Source organism: Tachysurus fulvidraco, chromosome 1, assembly GCF_022655615.1.
Source record: "Tachysurus fulvidraco isolate hzauxx_2018 chromosome 1, HZAU_PFXX_2.0, whole genome shotgun sequence".
In the NCBI taxonomy this organism is placed as follows: Eukaryota; Metazoa; Chordata; class Actinopteri; order Siluriformes; family Bagridae; genus Tachysurus; species Tachysurus fulvidraco.
Window position 1 is genome coordinate 31816911 of NC_062518.1, and position 16656 is coordinate 31833566.

A 16656-nucleotide genomic window follows, 5' to 3' on the forward strand; every position below is an offset into this window, starting at 1 on the left:
ACACATGCAGTTTGTCTGCAATGTTTGTGTAATGTTTACAAAGTCTGCATTTCAGATGGATTAAAACAACTCACCAGTGTTGTTTCTGCAGCTGCGGGCCAGGGTGTAAGTGCAGGTGCCCATGAAGGTGTAGAATTTACCATCAAAGGTGTTATAATGGGGATCACCAGATATAATGCAGTCCTGTGAGTCTAGTTGGGAATAGAACATAGATGGCTTCATACATGCTCTTAAAGGAAAGTCATTTACACAAAAGATCATCAATGTCCTGGGACACAGACAAAAAAATGATTTTAAATAAATGCTGTAAAAAAGTACTAACCAATTGGGTAGCATCCTATTTCCCCTCCCTGCACGCCACACTGCTGCATGGGAGGGCATACAGCGGCACTGCAGTTGACGAATGGAGAATCACATTTGCACAGCAGCTCACAGTCCTTAGTGTAGAACTTGTCTCCTGGCTAACATACAAGGACAGAAGGCACAATAGTTCAGAGAACTCATACAGTGAACTCATTAGCTGGCTTGGCAAAGAAATACTGACTCACTCACCTGGTAATATTGTCCATTATACAGGCAGCCGCATGTGCCTTCCTTCACACACTTGTCACCACTGAGTACATATCCAGAGTCACACTCACACCCCTCAGAACAGGGTCCAGTACACTGGCTGGGTGGAGGAGGGTTACAGGAGGGCTGGCATGGAGACACGCAGGGTTTGTAGTGGCTGTTGGGTGGGCATATAAGAGCTAAAGAAAAACACGAAATGTTATTCTAGTATTCCGACTGGTTTTAAAATAAAATCATGTTACAGGATATGCTACACGCGTACACGTCTAATTAAATAACAATATAAAAAAGTATTTGAAAAACCAGTGAACAAAAGTGACCAAAGTGGGACCGAGAGTGAATTTCAGATTTCTTTGACACTCACGGCAGAAGGTACTGTTCCTCCATGGTCCGATGTTGACACCACGGTCCTGACACTCGTTTACATAAGCTTCAATGGCTTCACACAATGCGGATTGGGGGCCACCCAACGCGCACAGGTCAAACACACAGTTTTGGAAGAAGCTCTACACAAAAACACACAAAACGATATGACTTAAACTTATGTGACTAAAACAGTCTTCTGCTCGGCTGTACATGCTCTGGTCTAAGTAACCTACGTTAGGATTGACTTTTGGGTGACAAACGGCAAATGGCCCTTTGCTGTCCAATATGATTCCGCAATAAGCGGGACTCTCATAAAGGTCCTGTTCTGTGTCTGTGCAGCCTGGATTTGGGTCAACTGGGGTTTTATTGCAGCTGAAATGTAAAAGAAAATAAGTTTTACTGATCTTTCATTATACAGACAATAGAGGTAGTAAAGAATATCCAATCCCTCTGTACAGTATATATACATATACACAATACAAAACCAATGGCTCACTCTGGGTCTGTGTTCCAGCTGTTGCCAAACTCAGCTGGACTTTTGACCAGTTCACCAGTGGGGGTACGGAAGTCATCATTAATGTTGCCATTGTAGTCTCCACACAGGCCACAAAGCTTGTCCTTATAGCTGCTCAAACAAAAGCATGATATATTAGAATTACAGCAATAACGTACCCTTCAATTTAAATTCAGGTCTGATCTATATTCCCATTATCAGTAAAATAAAAAAATGACACTCTTCAAATGCAATATTTCTTTTGCAGAGGAAAAAAATACCTGTTGAATTAATTCATTTAAAATACTTGCAGAAAGAAAAAGCTAGTTTTGTTCTCAGGTGGATTTCTGTCATGGAAACATGTGGGCATGCCAGCTGTAGACTGTATTAAGAGGACATTAATCATTATCAATGTAACACAACACTCACTCTTTGATAACTTTGATGTCCATGTAGTGGTTTCCATCGTAGCGAACTGTCACACCAAAGTTCATGGACACTGTGTAGAGTGTCCCCTGTTTGAAAATGTCCACTCCAGCAACAGGGCTCAGTGGTATGTTTACTTTGGTTCCGTTCACCTGAGAACGGTTAGAGAAGACTATCATAAATGACTTTCTTACAACATTACTGCAAAATGCAGATTTTCACTTCTTTATTTTCTACAGTGATCCTTTCTCTGCTTCCTCACCTGTACATCTCCTCCTTTCAGGATGGACACCTTCACTCCCAGAACATGGACATGGACAGCACTCACATAACTGATCGTGGGAATGTTGTAGCGATTCTCATTATCGACATAGACAGCGAAGTGAGGTACGTCTGTGCTGTTACATGGCTCCGACATTAAGTAAGTGCAGTTGCCCATGAAGTCATAGTATTTCTTATCAAAGGTGGTGTAGTGTGGGTCACCTGAGGCGATACAAGTCGAGGTGTCTGTATATAGAAAAGATAAGCAAGGGTTAAAAATCCAAATTACAAACGATTGAAAAAAAGAAGTAAACTTCATGTAGTAGCTTTTGCTGATCTTTCATCATTATTACATCCAACAAAGCTTATACTGTATAAGTCAGTCACATCATGGCAAGTTTTACACAGCACCTTTAGGGTAGCAGCCATGGATTCCTCCCACTTCCCGACATTCTTCTGTGGGGTCACAGCTGTTGTCCACACAGTTCAATGTATAATTGCCTGCACAGCGACACAGTTGGGAGCAGCCATTCCCAAAGACAATCTCTCCTGGCTGCAAAAAAAAAGTCCCACTTACACAATGAACAGTGCTGCTTCTCTGCTAAATGTGGATTTGACATTAACTACTGTGTATGGTAGATACCTCGTAGTAATTATTGTCTTCATCCAGACATCCACAAGTCTCAATGCGAACACAGCGTTTTCCCCGAAAGACAAAACCTGGTTTGCAGAAGCAGCCACTGATACAGGAGCCAGTGCAGTTGGTAGAGGGTTCTTGACAGCTAGGAATGCAGGGTGGACCACACTCTATGTACTCAGCATCAGGAGGACACTTCACTATTAATGGACAGGAGAAGTGGTTAGAACATGATTGTACTGATGGGTATACTGTAGAGAGAAAAATCCAATCCTTAGTACCTGGTGGTGGTGTTGGTGGTGAAGGAGGAGTTGGTTTTGTAGTTGTAGGTTTAGGCGTGGATGTCTGTGGGGTTGACGGCTGAGGTGTAGTGGGTTTTGTGGTTGTTGGTTTGGGTGTGGATGGCTGTGGGGTTGGAGGTTTTGTTGTGTGTCCATCTTTACATGCAAAATGTCAGAAGGAAAAACATCATAGAGGTTACATAATATTTGTACTGCAGTTGGCTTAATATTAGTATTAGTAAAACATCAACGAATGTGCTGTAGTAATTTCTTTTACCATTAGGTTTACAGACGTACTCTCCATCCAGCAGTTGACAGGTCTCTGTAGGTAAACAACTGGTATTGTAGCATAGAATGGTTCTTCCACTTAGACACACACATTTGTGTTCACAGCCTTCCAGATACCAGCTCTCATTCACCTAGCGCATGTACAAAGACACTAGTGAGTCAAGTAGCCAGCTGGAGTACCGTTTGAAATAATATGATTACATTAGACAGTTCAATTTATCTTTATTCACCTCATGTGTAATTTCTCTCTCTCTCTCTCTCTCTCTCTCTCTCTCTCTGTGTGTGTGTGTGTGTGTGTGTGTGTGTGTGTGTGTGTGTGTGTGTGTGTGTGAGTCTTATGTGAAACTCACAGGGTGGTAGTAGCCTTCAGGATCCACACAGCCACAGTCTTTTAGAGGGACACACTTGTTGTCGCTCAGGACAAAGCCAGGATCACACTTGCAGCCTTCAACACACTTCTCTCCACAGCCAGGTGGGCCGCTCACACCCACACATGTCTCTGGACATGAACTCACACACATAGAGTAGTGGCTGTTAGGTGGACAAACCAGAGCTGTGAAAAAAAAGAGGAAAAATGATTGCAAAAGAAAGGAAAACATTGAAAACGGTAACATAATTATTTTTCTGGTCTTTAGTATATATGTGTGTAATTGTCTTTCTGAAAACTACTGTATGCTGAGACTCACGGCAGAAGTCTGGCTGTCTCCACTGATGCACTGGAGCTCCTGCACTGAGACAGGCATCAGTATAAGCCTGTAGCTGGTCACACAGAGTCTGCAGCAGTCCATCATAGCGGCACATATCAAACACACAGCTCTGGAAGAATGGCAGAGGGTCCACCACCTTTATACAATCCCTACGTTTGTAAAGGGAATAGAGAGAATAGGAATGACAGAGAGTGAGAGATACAGAACAAACAGGAAAACATAATATTAGAACAGAAGTCTCAATATCATGTACAATTCCAGTTAGCATATTTCTGTCCCTGTTGTTTATAGATTAGCTTAACTAAAGCTGAGATGCTTGGGATAACAGCAGATCAATAGGGAATGCCTCGTGATATGTCTCCAGCCATTTTACTTGACTGATTCGTAATTCTTTTGAAATCTACTGGTGTGATTTTTGCTCACCTGAATGGACCTGCAGTGTCAGTGATTTTTCCACATTTCTCTGGTTTAGACACTTCAGCCTCAAAACTTGGGTCACACGGTGGGTCAGGTGTGACATCAGGCTTGCACCTACAAACACATCATGAATGCTTTTAATATTCTAGTGCTCAAGTTGTCCAGTGAGGATCAAATATACATTGTGTTTGTCAATTAAAACATTTTTGTGCCGAGTAAGCAAAAGTTCTGACAGAGAAATCGAAAAATTGAAACATGATGGACTAACGTTTCATCTTCATCTTTATCAGTTTGCCAGCTGTTGCCGAACTGATCTGAGCTTCCAGCCAGGGAACCGTCTGGCTTAGTAAAATCGTTGTTGGGGTTTCCATTGTAGTCTCCACACAAACCACACATCTGATCATAGTAAGTACTGAGAGAGAGAGAGAGAGAGAGAGAGAGAGATTATGAAACCAAGAAAATTATCAATAACTGGGACATTGTTCTACTACAATTTGATTTGTCCTGTCTATCTTTTCAAATATGAAGAGCTTAGTATACCATAAATAAATGATGTAGCTTTTTCCCATTTTTATAAACTAGGGGAAATAAATATTTTTTTGCCTTTTTCAATATTCTTGCAATATCTCATATATTTTTAATTATTTAGGGTTTTTAATCTTAAAACTAAACTATGTTTGTATTCAAGACTTGAAATCTCATTGGTGAAGCAGTACCTGGGCACAGTGATCTTAGCGTAGTGGTTGCCATCCCAGCTCACCTCCAGACCAAAAGGAGTACTGAGGATAACATACTGCCCAGCTGAAGTTAAAGTGATTAGAGGAGACGGAGAGTTGGGTAGAGCTACTTTACGACCGTTCACCTGCAGTGGCGTGAAAGATTTGGAGAGAAACAGAGAGAGAAAAGAGAGGATTTAAGGGATAAATTGTATTTATAAAATTGAAGGGATTAAACACAAAGACATCAAAACGCATTGTAAAATAACAAGGTGAGGGGATTAATAATGTCCTGATTTAAATACATTTTTAACATTGCTGGAATTAAAAAGAAGAACAGCAAAAAAGAAGCTATTTTGAGACTGACCAGAGTGGTTCTGCTCTTCATCATTGTTACAGTGATACCGCTGACAGTCACATACAACTTCTTGAGATAGGATACACCAGTGATCCCTCTCTCTTCATTTTTACCCTCCACAGAGAACCAGGGACCTGTAAAACACACAATCAGCACACTAACCCCTGACCTTTACAACTGTACATGAAATAGAATACAAGAAAGAAAAACATTTTCTATGATTTTATGGATGATTTTGAATAAACTGCAAGAGCCTAACTGACTTTAATGAACATAAATGTGTACACATGCAGTTTGTCTGCAATGTTTGTGTAATGTTTACAAAGTCTGCATTTCAGATGGATTAAAACAACTCACCAGTGTTGTTTCTGCAGCTGCGGGCCAGGGTGTAAGTGCAGGTGCCCATGAAGGTGTAGAATTTACCATCAAAGGTGTTATAATGGGGATCACCAGATATAATGCAGTCCTGTGAGTCTAGTTGGGAATAGAACATAGATGGCTTCACACATGCTCTTAAAGGAAAGTCATTTACACAAAAGATCATCAATGTCCTGGGATACAGACAAAAAAATGATTTTAAATAAATGCTGTAAAAAAGTACTAACCAACTGGGTAGCATCCTATTTCCCCTCCCTGCACGCCACACTGCTGCATGGGAGGGCATTCAGTGGCACTGCAGGTGACGAATGGAGAATCACATTTGCACAGCAGCTCACAGTCCTTAGTGTAGAACTTGTCTCCTGGCTAACATACAGGGACAGAAGGCACAATAGTTCAGAGAACTCATACAGTGAACTCATTAGCTGGCTTGGCAAAGAAATACTGACTCACTCACCTGGTAATATTGTCCATTATACAGGCAGCCGCATGTGCCTTCCTTCACACACTTGTCACCACTGAGTACATATCCAGAGTCACACTCACACCCCTCAGAACAGGGTCCAGTACACTGGCTGGGTGGAGGAGGGTTACAGGAGGGCTGGCATGGAGACACGCAGGGTGTGTAGTGGCTGTTGGGTGGGCATATAAGAGCTAAAGAAAAACACGAAATGTTATTCTAGTATTCCGACTGGTTTTAAAATAAAATCATGTTACAGGATATGCTACATGCGTACACGTCTAATTAAATAACAATATAAAAAAGTATTTGAAAAACCAGTGAACAAAAGTGACCAAAGTGGGACCGAGAGTGAATTTCAGATTTCTTTGACACTCACGGCAGAAGGTACTGTTCCTCCATGGTCCGATGTTGACACCACGGTCCTGACACTCGTTTACATAAGCTTCAATGGCTTCACACAATGCGGATTGGGGGCCACCCAACGCGCACAGGTCAAACACACAGTTTTGGAAGAAGCTCTACACAAAAACACACAAAACGATATGACTTAAACTTATGTGACTAAAACAGTCTTCTGCTCGGCTGTACATGCTCTGGTCTAAGTAACCTACGTTAGGATTGACTTTTGGGTGACAAACGGCAAATGGCCCTTTGCTGTCCAATATGATTCCGCAATAAGCGGGACTCTCATAAAGGTCCTGTTCTGTGTCTGTGCAGCCTGGATTTGGGTCAACTGGGGTTTTATTGCAGCTGAAATGTAAAAGAAAATAAGTTTTACTGATCTTTCATTATACAGACAATAGAGGTAGTAAAGAATATCCAATCCCTCTGTACAGTATATATACATATACACAATACAAAACCAATGGCTCACTCTGGGTCTGTGTTCCAGCTGTTGCCAAACTCAGCTGGACTTTTGACCAGTTCACCAGTGGGGGTACGGAAGTCATCATTAATGTTGCCATTGTAGTCTCCACACAGGCCACAAAGCTTGTCCTTATAGCTGCTCAAACAAAAGCATGATATATTAGAATTACAGCAATAACGTACCCTTCAATTTAAATTCAGGTCTGATCTATATTCCCATTATCAGTAAAATAAAAAAATGACACTCTTCAAATGCAATATTTCTTTTGCAGAGGAAAAAAATACCTGTTGAATTAATTCATTTAAAATACTTGCAGAAAGAAAAAGCTAGTTTTGTTCTCAGGTGGATTTCTGTCATGGAAACATGTGGGCATGCCAGCTGTAGACTGTATTAAGAGGACATTAATCATTATCAATGTAACACAACACTCACTCTTTGATAACTTTGATGTCCATGTAGTGGTTTCCATCGTAGCGAACTGTCACACCAAAGTTCATGGACACTGTGTAGAGTGTCCCCTGTTTGAAAATGTCCACTCCAGCAACAGGGCTCAGTGGTATGTTTACTTTGGTTCCGTTCACCTGAGAACGGTTAGAGAAGACTATCATAAATGACTTTCTTACAACATTACTGCAAAATGCAGATTTTCACTTCTTTTATTTTCTACAGTGATCCTTTCTCTGCTTCCTCACCTGTACATCTCCTCCTTTCAGGATGGACACCTTCACTCCCAGAACATGGACATGGACAGCACTCACATAACTGATCGTGGGAATGTTGTAGCGATTCTCATTATCGACATAGACAGCGAAGTGAGGTACGTCTGTGCTGTTACATGGCTCCGACATTAAGTAAGTGCAGTTGCCCATGAAGTCATAGTATTTCTTATCAAAGGTGGTGTAGTGTGGGTCACCTGAGGCGATACAAGTCGAGGTGTCTGTATATAGAAAAGATAAGCAAGGGTTAAAAATCCAAATTACAAACGATTGAAAAAAAGAAGTAAACTTCATGTAGTAGCTTTTGCTGATCTTTCATCATTATTACATCCAACAAAGCTTATACTGTATAAGTCAGTCACATCATGGCAAGTTTTACACAGCACCTTTAGGGTAGCAGCCATGGATTCCTCCCACTTCCCGACATTCTTCTGTGGGGTCACAGCTGTTGTCCACACAGTTCAATGTATAATTGCCTGCACAGCGACACAGTTGGGAGCAGCCATTCCCAAAGACAATCTCTCCTGGCTGCAAAAAAAAAAAGCCCCACTTACACAATGAACAGTGCTGCTTCTCCACTAAATGTGGATTGGACATTAACTACTGTGTATGGTAGATACCTCGTAGTAATTATTGTCTTCATCCAGACATCCACAAGTCTCAATGCGAACACAGCGTTTTCCCCGAAACACAAAACCTGGTTTGCAGAAGCAGCCACTGATACAGGAGCCAGTGCAGTTGGTAGAGGGTTCTTGACAGCTAGGAATGCAAGGTGGACCACACTCTATGTACTCAGCATCAGGAGGACACTTCACTATTAATGGACAGGAGAAGTGGTTAGAACATGATTGTACTGATGGGTATACTGTAGAGAGAAAAATCCAATCCTTAGTACCTGGTGGTGGTGTTGGTGGTGAAGGAGAAGTTGGTTTTGTAGTTGTAGGTTTAGGCGTGGATGTCTGTGGGGTTGACGGCTGAGGTGTAGTGGGTTTTGTGGTTGTTGGTTTGGGTGTGGATGGCTGTGGGGTTGGAGGTTTTGGAGACGAAACAGGTGTCGTTGGCTTTGTTGTTGTCGATATTAGAGCTAAAACAAACCAACAATGCAGTTTAAATTTCAAGGTGCTTAAAAGTCACATGTTAATCACAGAGTACTGAGATGCATGTTCATATTAAGATGCTTAAGGTAGAGTTCTTACCATCACAGGTTGTGATGCACAGACTGTCTATTGCAATATCTGTCTCCACTGTACTTCCATACACACCAGCAATTACAAACTGAAACATAGATAGCTTTTTACTTTAGAATGAATACAATCAATTTTATTATATAAATGATATAAAAAGTATACACATCCTTGTTAAACTGGCAGATTTTTATAAACAGGAAAAATTAAAAAACATCCAATAGCCTAGTTGCATTACAACTAGCAATACATTTATTGCTAGTTGTAATGCATATAAAATTTTTTATTTTTATTCTATATTCACCCTTATTCAGTTATCTGTACAAATTACTACACCTTCTGTATAACCTCATTCCCTTATTTATTACACTTCCACTTGTAAATAAGCCATCTATGCACTTCTGGATAGATGCTAACTGCATTTCATTGGCTCTGTACATGTACCTTGCACAATGACAATAAAGTTGAATCTAATCTAATCTAATCTAATCTAATCTAATCTAATCTAATCTAATCTAATCTAATCTATTTCTAGCCACCCTATCCCAAAACCAACAAATGTGATCAATATGAGAGACTTTTTTTATTAGTTAAATAAACAGCAGAAAGATATCATGATACAGGCTTAATTCGTTATTTTAGTACAACAAAAGGATAATACATACCTGTATATCTTTTGTAGTGATGAATTTGACCACTGCTGGTTTCCAACCTTGTCCTTGGTTTCCCTTGATGCTAAAAACAGGATACCCTAGAGCTCCTCCTAAGGATTTTCACAGCAACATTTGTTTATATATAAACATGCTTATGTAGTGTTTAATAACTACTGAGCTAATCACAAAAATCAGTTATTTCCTTTTAAGTGTAATCTGTTTTTCTAGAGTATGTGCTTACCACTGATGACAACATGGACATTAAGTTCCATGTCTGCAGCAGTGCCATACATATAATAATGGAAGTTCAGCTGCAGGCAGTTTGAAGATGGCACTGGTATGGATGGACTCCACAGTTGAGCTGAGGCTCCCGGGATACTATCAAAGGAGTCCATCAAGAGATATGATCCCACTGTAATAAAACATTTGTAAGTTAGCGGTTTAATTCTGAAGAGAAGAATATACTGAACATACTCTCAAATCCAATAAGCTTTTTAGACAAAATAAAACATTTTGTTGGCAAAAATATTTTTCTCAATAAAGATTTTTTTTTGTTTCAAAAACAAAATATTTTTGTTTGGTGTATAAGACCAGCTGAGCTCAGTCTACCATTTCAATCAGTCACGTGTTCATGATTTTTCAGCAAGTACAACAGAAGGCTAATATAATGGCCATGTATCGATAGAAGAACATTCTTTCAACATATTCTTAGAGCCAGGTAGGTTATCCAAATTTATCTTACAGTCAACAATTTGCTTTTGGTTTTATATTAGATTGCATTTGATGTATGACAGATACAGAATTGCTAAGGTTTTGTAATGCAGTGCACTTGCTTTACACTAGTAAAGCTACCAAGTTTAATTTAGTGTAATTACAGTAGGTTTTGATATTTGAGATATGATTATAAAACATTAGTAACATTAAAAAGTGCAACAAAAATATTTTATTAAACAATAAGAAGCATGTAAAACCACATATCAGGTACTCAACTTAATATTTCTATTTGATTGAATATTATAGTGCTGCTTGCATATAACCATTTACACAACTTTCATTGAACAAATATAAAAACATAGCTAAATAAATCACTATAATATTATAGTACAGGTACTTTTTTAAAGGTTAATTTGCCACATTTGAACAATAAACAATTACAGCAGAACACAGAAAACAGAACCAAAAGTCAATGAATGTAATGAAAGTTTTATAATTTTTTCCCTTACAGCCTGGTTTGGAGAAATCATCATTGGGACCTGTACCAGGTGTATCAGTTTGTCCATTCCAAAAAATCCAACCGAACAGGTCTGGATCTGAGACCTCGGTTGTCCATCCACAGAGGTCATCAGTTGCATCAAAGTCACACTGAGATATACACCCTGTGTAAACATGTGAATATATCCACACATATCTCACAAATTTGGTCATTTTAATTTTTTATTTTTTAGTTCAATGTAATAAATTGATGAATGTACCAGGACAAGCTCCCTCTGTGATGTTAATGTTATCCAAGGCTGTATCACATGATGAAGAGAACCCACGCTTTGCTTCAAATACAATCTGAAAAATAAGATAACCTTATCTTATAAGCAATTGCAGATATTAAAAAATATGTTAATTAATTTTATCTTTCATACAAGTATTTATTACATCACTACCAAAATTGCTATTCACTATAAAACATTCTAAGACAATACAGAACTAGTATAAGCATATAAAAAACCCTCAAGATTAGCAAATTAAAAACTGGAAATCTTATTCTATAATTTTAATCTATAATTTTAATTCTAAAGCTACAATTTGCAAACTAGCAAAGTCCTACTATATGGTCAAGAGAGTTTTACTACCAGAAAATGATTTAACCCAAACTTTCTGCACTTTTTAGTATCGAAGGTTACCAGTATCCAGGCTACTGGCATGCTGGTTTCCGATCACCTAGGATTATTATGTACTCACTTCAATAGACTGCCCTGCTGGTCTGGACACAGTAACAGCTGCTCCAAGCCATGATGGACTCTGTACCCCAGTTTTCTGCCATAGCACTTCTTCTGCACCAGAATGCTTTTCCAGCAGTGTCAAAGTATTGCTGTTATCTGCACCATACATGTAGTACCGAAACTGAACACAAATGTGAGCTTGTGTGGGGCTGAACACAGGACTGAGCAAGCGTGCTTTCTGTCCATTACTGACATTATCGGCTTCATGGTATATGTAATAACCATCTGGTGATAGAAACAGAAGTTAAAGTAAATTAATTCTATATACATATTTTAGTAATTACTTTAGATACCAGTTTTATACAATGATGACACAACCCTGTAAAAATGGCAGGTTTTTGCGATATAAAAAATGAAACCAAGACAATTCATATCAGATTATTGAGCTACATGCAGTTCAATATGATTTGAATTCTTTGAGAAATTGAGAAAATTTTCACCCTCAATGTGAAATTACAATATATAAACATTAAGTAAATATCAAATTTTTTCCTGGAGGAAAGGAAAAATAAAAAATCTTAATAATCAATAATCTACAGTAGTCGCAAATGTACATTTATTCTTAGAATTTGTTTATGCGCCTTTAGATTTTATTACAAAAGCTCTTTAAGTGTCCTTTTGGAGAAAAGTCTATCAGCATGGTGATGACTTAACACATCTTTCTTGCAAAAACATTCTAGAATCAGCAAATCATAAGGGCATCTCCTGAGCACAGCCTGCTTCAGGTCAACCCACAGATTTTTAGTTCGATTCAGGTCTGTTTGGGGTCAGTGTTATGCTGAAATTCCTTTCCATCTTTGGCTTACTACCAGACACCTGACAGTTTTGCACTAAAATCAACTCCTTATTTCTTCCACCTTAACAAATCCAGAGTTCTGCTGTCACACCATGCGACACCAGGGCTATGGTGTTTTTTGATGTGCTTTTATTAACTTTTAGAATTGGTCTCATCAGACCATAATGCATGCTTAAGTGTAATGTACTTGATCAACAAACATGCATCCTTTGTAAGCTCTTTGAGGACCATGGCTTCAGCAGTTGCTCTCATCCTACAGAAACAGTTTATCTGTATTTTGTGTTACTCTCAATATTTTCATTGGCGACAGCTGTAGAATAATTACATTTGTACATTACTTTTGTACAGTACTTTTGTACATTTTGTACATTGTATAAGTAATCTCTAAAAAACTCTAAAAAACAGCCATTTTACCAATGTGTAGACTTAATATTTATTGCAAATACACTCACTGTAGATACATATACAGTAGGTGCGCTTTATGGATAGACATTTTTAAGGAACAACAGTAGCAAGCATATAAATACAATGTTGCTGATGTTTTTAAACACAGGACACTTTATTAGACACATCTATCTTTTGAATAAATGACATTGCAATGTTGAAACAGTGCACACACACACACACACACACACACACACACATTATAATTTTAAGATTTAATTGATATATATCTTGATATAAATACTTATATATAAATATAATGGACTTACTTCCATCGGGATAGTCCCCACTAGGTCCAGTGTCAGGTGTGGGTGTGGGACCCTTATGGCGAATCCATTCACTCTCATCTTTGCTGTCTTGTTGAAAATTACAGAAGGGCAATTTGTTGTCATTGAAGTCACAAGCTGTTATCACAACTGTAATGGACAAGAAAAGAGAGAATTTAGATCACAATGCTGTGTGACCAATCACATTTTTTAATCTAAATAAAACACTGATATGTGGTTTAAATTAGATTTATATATCAGAGAGAAAGAGAAAGTGACAAATGACTATATACAATGTAGGATTTAGGATGATTTAATAACAAAATGTCAGATAGGAGTTATAAGCCTGGAATAACACTGGATCAATGCCATCATAATGTGCTAATGTGTTTTAGAGAACACTAATTACAGTTATATTGTAAAGACTTTACTATACTCCACCCTTTTATGCTCTCTATTTATGTGAACTGTGCTTCTGTGCATGCAGGTTGTTATGTGATAAACAGGTTTCATAGATGCATAAGAACTTTGGAACCATACTTTAGAAAGAATAAAACTAATCTCACTCAAAGGATGGGTTGTCATTAGAGCACATAAGCAAGTTAGGCCATAACGCAAACAAATCAAGAGAATATAAGTGTGCACCATTTGCCATGTTAACTGCCTTTTTATTATTATTTTTTTTTTACCATATTAACATAATTAGTGGAGCAAACCTACCAGCATCATGTTCAATATAATCATTCCTAAAAAAGATAAAATATCAGATTATTATAATGAAACAAAAATGGCAAAATTACCAATAAATCATATATATATATATATATATATATATATATATATATATATATATATATATATATATATATATATACACACACACATTTACATATATACACACACACACACACATATATATATATGTGTGTGTGTGTGTGTGTGTGTGTGTGTGTGTGTGTGTGTGTGTGGGTACACATCTGCGTGTGTGTATGTGTGTGTGTTCTGCTATTTCGACTATATATTATATTTAAATGTTGAAAACTACTTTTAAGGTTAAATATCAAATGTAATAAATTTTCATTAGAATACATTCATTATAAATCAAAACATTCTTCAATAATTACATTGAAAATAAAATTTGCATATTCTATACAGTAACTATGTGATATAACAGTAGTAACTGACTAATTATTACAAATATTTAATTAGTTTTTGTCTGAAATGTGTTAATACATTTAATACATTTTAAGAGAGAATAAAATCCCACTAACATCAATAAAGTGAAGATGACTGAACAGTGATATGCAAATGAAATCATTATTTCAGACCTTTTACAGGTGACTTAAATATTAAGCCTCCAACAAGTTATACTACTTATACTATTTATATAAATAATACTAATTCTTTTCTGACATTCTTTAAAGATGTTTATATATTCTATTTGGAATGCATCACATATAATTGTAGCATGCCAGATTTAATAGTATAGGAGATTAATTATAAAAATTATGAAAATAATGAATTTTCAAAATGAATGACAAGTAACACTGCCCACATTTTTTTCTAAATGTTTATTTAATATAAACTCACCTATTATCAGTATTTCCAAAAGAATAGATGCCACTTATCCAGGTTAAAATTAATATTAGATTTAGAGGCCCCATTGCTAACTGACACAGTTAGCATTAGAAACAGATGTAATGAAGAAACCAGGCTTTATAAAGACCAGCCTGTGTTTCAGAATGGGAGGAGGTGTGTATGTGTTTGTGTGTGGGGGGCAGTCTGTTAATATCATCTCATGTTCTTTCATATTCTTACATAGCATGTTGCACAACAATTTGAGTAAATCAGTAACTGTTTGTGGTAGTGTCAGGGTGTGCCAACACTGTCCTGTTGGAAGCTGTATGGGTTTGGTACCACAGTAGGGTGTGTTTAACAACACAACAGAATTACAAAGTATGAGCTACATGCAGTTCAATATGATTTGAATTCTTTGAGAAATTGAGTTACTAAATTCACTAAAGTGACTCTTTAATTCAGAACTGGGCTGCCACGGCTGCCAATCCTGATAAGTTGAACACAACACAATTGATGCTCAAATCTCACTTAAATGTGCCCAATAAATGTGTCCAAGTTAAATGTGTTTAATAGAAATAGTTAATTACAAATATCATTTTTATCAGTGTTTATCACTCATGACTAGACAAGATGTCACAAATTTCTTTAAATTAATAGTGTAATTCTGAACTGAAATTCTTTATTTCCAGGTTTAAATGGAAAAATATTTTCCAGTGGGGTTTTAGACTTATGGACTCTACTGTACAACTTGGAGACAAAGGAACGCATTTCTTATCAATTTGATAGCTTTGACTGGAAACATTTGAACCATCAACGAAACCCAGCCCTGATTTTCAAATGCAGAAGATATGTCGTATGCAGAAGAATCACTGCTGTCAGAGGTGTTACACCCTGTGATAACATGTTTTATGAGAGCTATAAAAAAAACAGTACTTTCTTGAGACCAAGCTGATATCTCACGTTCATGAACTGGGGAAAAAGTATCACACACTAACCTGTCCTGAGGTCTTTTACTACACATAGTTAGTTTTGTATTAGTTAGTTTTGTATTACACAAATGTTCAGTTAGTATTGAATAAAACCTTACAAATTTCAAAATATGGACATGATGAAATGTTGTTCTTGCCTTTGTTCCCCTACTCTTCCTGCAATTTCTTCCATTACAAAATAAAATTGCAACTCATTATTTGTAATTAACTTCACCAGGACTTGAGAAACCCCCCCTCTACCCCAACATGAGTCAGGTAAATAACTGGTACAAAGGGCATCTGTCAATCTTTTAGTGCCAATTAAGCTGTGCAAAACTTCCTGCTTATTAAACACACAATAAAGGAAACCTAGGAAATAAATAATACTGTAATCAGATTTATTTTCATTGCCTGTAATCCTAGGTATAGTTCAATATAATAGATGTATTTCTTCCAAATTAACACGTGAGTATACAGTAATTTTGTCCATGCATTTTAAATATGGCCAGCAGTACAACTGATCTGTTCTATCCACATCTTTCCAGATTCTGTGTGTCAAATAAGGGAAAAAGCCTTAATATAAGGCACTGGAACATAGTACAGTATGTTAATTTTAGTCTACCCTTTTAGCTAAGTGTAAAATTAAATAAAACAAACAAACAAACAAACAAACAAACAAAAAAAAAACAGGCCAATAAGTTGCAATAAACAGCATAATTTGTGCCTGTTAAAAAATTTAGACAGCAAAAAGACAGGATCCTTATGTTTTAAATCTCAGAATCTGTCATGGTCTACAAGATCCTTACACTTCAAGAGGTCTGTCAGAAT

The 16656-nt window shown here is 37.3% G+C and overlaps 1 protein-coding gene across 1 annotated transcript in view; it reads right to left on the minus strand.

The window, feature by feature from the left end:
• Nucleotides 1-14987, minus strand: part of zanl (zonadhesin, like) — a 41337-nt gene extending 26350 nt beyond the window's left edge. The window contains exons 1-38 of the mRNA XM_027169155.2: nt 14873-14987; nt 14003-14028; nt 13286-13432; nt 11736-12001; nt 11255-11339; nt 11006-11158; nt 10024-10194; nt 9795-9892; nt 9142-9220; nt 8841-9029; nt 8566-8759; nt 8332-8473; nt 7922-8166; nt 7662-7810; nt 7236-7364; nt 6973-7111; nt 6738-6879; nt 6356-6552; nt 6126-6264; nt 5878-5994; nt 5530-5654; nt 5163-5308; nt 4715-4858; nt 4453-4560; nt 4009-4178; nt 3673-3875; nt 3312-3453; nt 3035-3190; nt 2760-2953; nt 2528-2669; nt 2118-2362; nt 1859-2007; nt 1433-1561; nt 1170-1308; nt 935-1076; nt 553-749; nt 323-461; nt 75-191 (exon numbers count right to left, since the gene is read on the minus strand). Of these exons, the coding sequence (XP_027024956.2) occupies nt 75-191; nt 323-461; nt 553-749; nt 935-1076; nt 1170-1308; nt 1433-1561; nt 1859-2007; nt 2118-2362; nt 2528-2669; nt 2760-2953; nt 3035-3190; nt 3312-3453; nt 3673-3875; nt 4009-4178; nt 4453-4560; nt 4715-4858; nt 5163-5308; nt 5530-5654; nt 5878-5994; nt 6126-6264; nt 6356-6552; nt 6738-6879; nt 6973-7111; nt 7236-7364; nt 7662-7810; nt 7922-8166; nt 8332-8473; nt 8566-8759; nt 8841-9029; nt 9142-9220; nt 9795-9892; nt 10024-10194; nt 11006-11158; nt 11255-11339; nt 11736-12001; nt 13286-13432; nt 14003-14028; nt 14873-14946 (5668 nt within the window). The 5' untranslated portion in view covers nt 14947-14987. The remainder of the gene's footprint in view (nt 1-74; nt 192-322; nt 462-552; nt 750-934; nt 1077-1169; nt 1309-1432; nt 1562-1858; nt 2008-2117; nt 2363-2527; nt 2670-2759; nt 2954-3034; nt 3191-3311; nt 3454-3672; nt 3876-4008; nt 4179-4452; nt 4561-4714; nt 4859-5162; nt 5309-5529; nt 5655-5877; nt 5995-6125; nt 6265-6355; nt 6553-6737; nt 6880-6972; nt 7112-7235; nt 7365-7661; nt 7811-7921; nt 8167-8331; nt 8474-8565; nt 8760-8840; nt 9030-9141; nt 9221-9794; nt 9893-10023; nt 10195-11005; nt 11159-11254; nt 11340-11735; nt 12002-13285; nt 13433-14002; nt 14029-14872) is intronic.
• Nucleotides 14988-16656: the final 1669 nt, after the last annotated feature.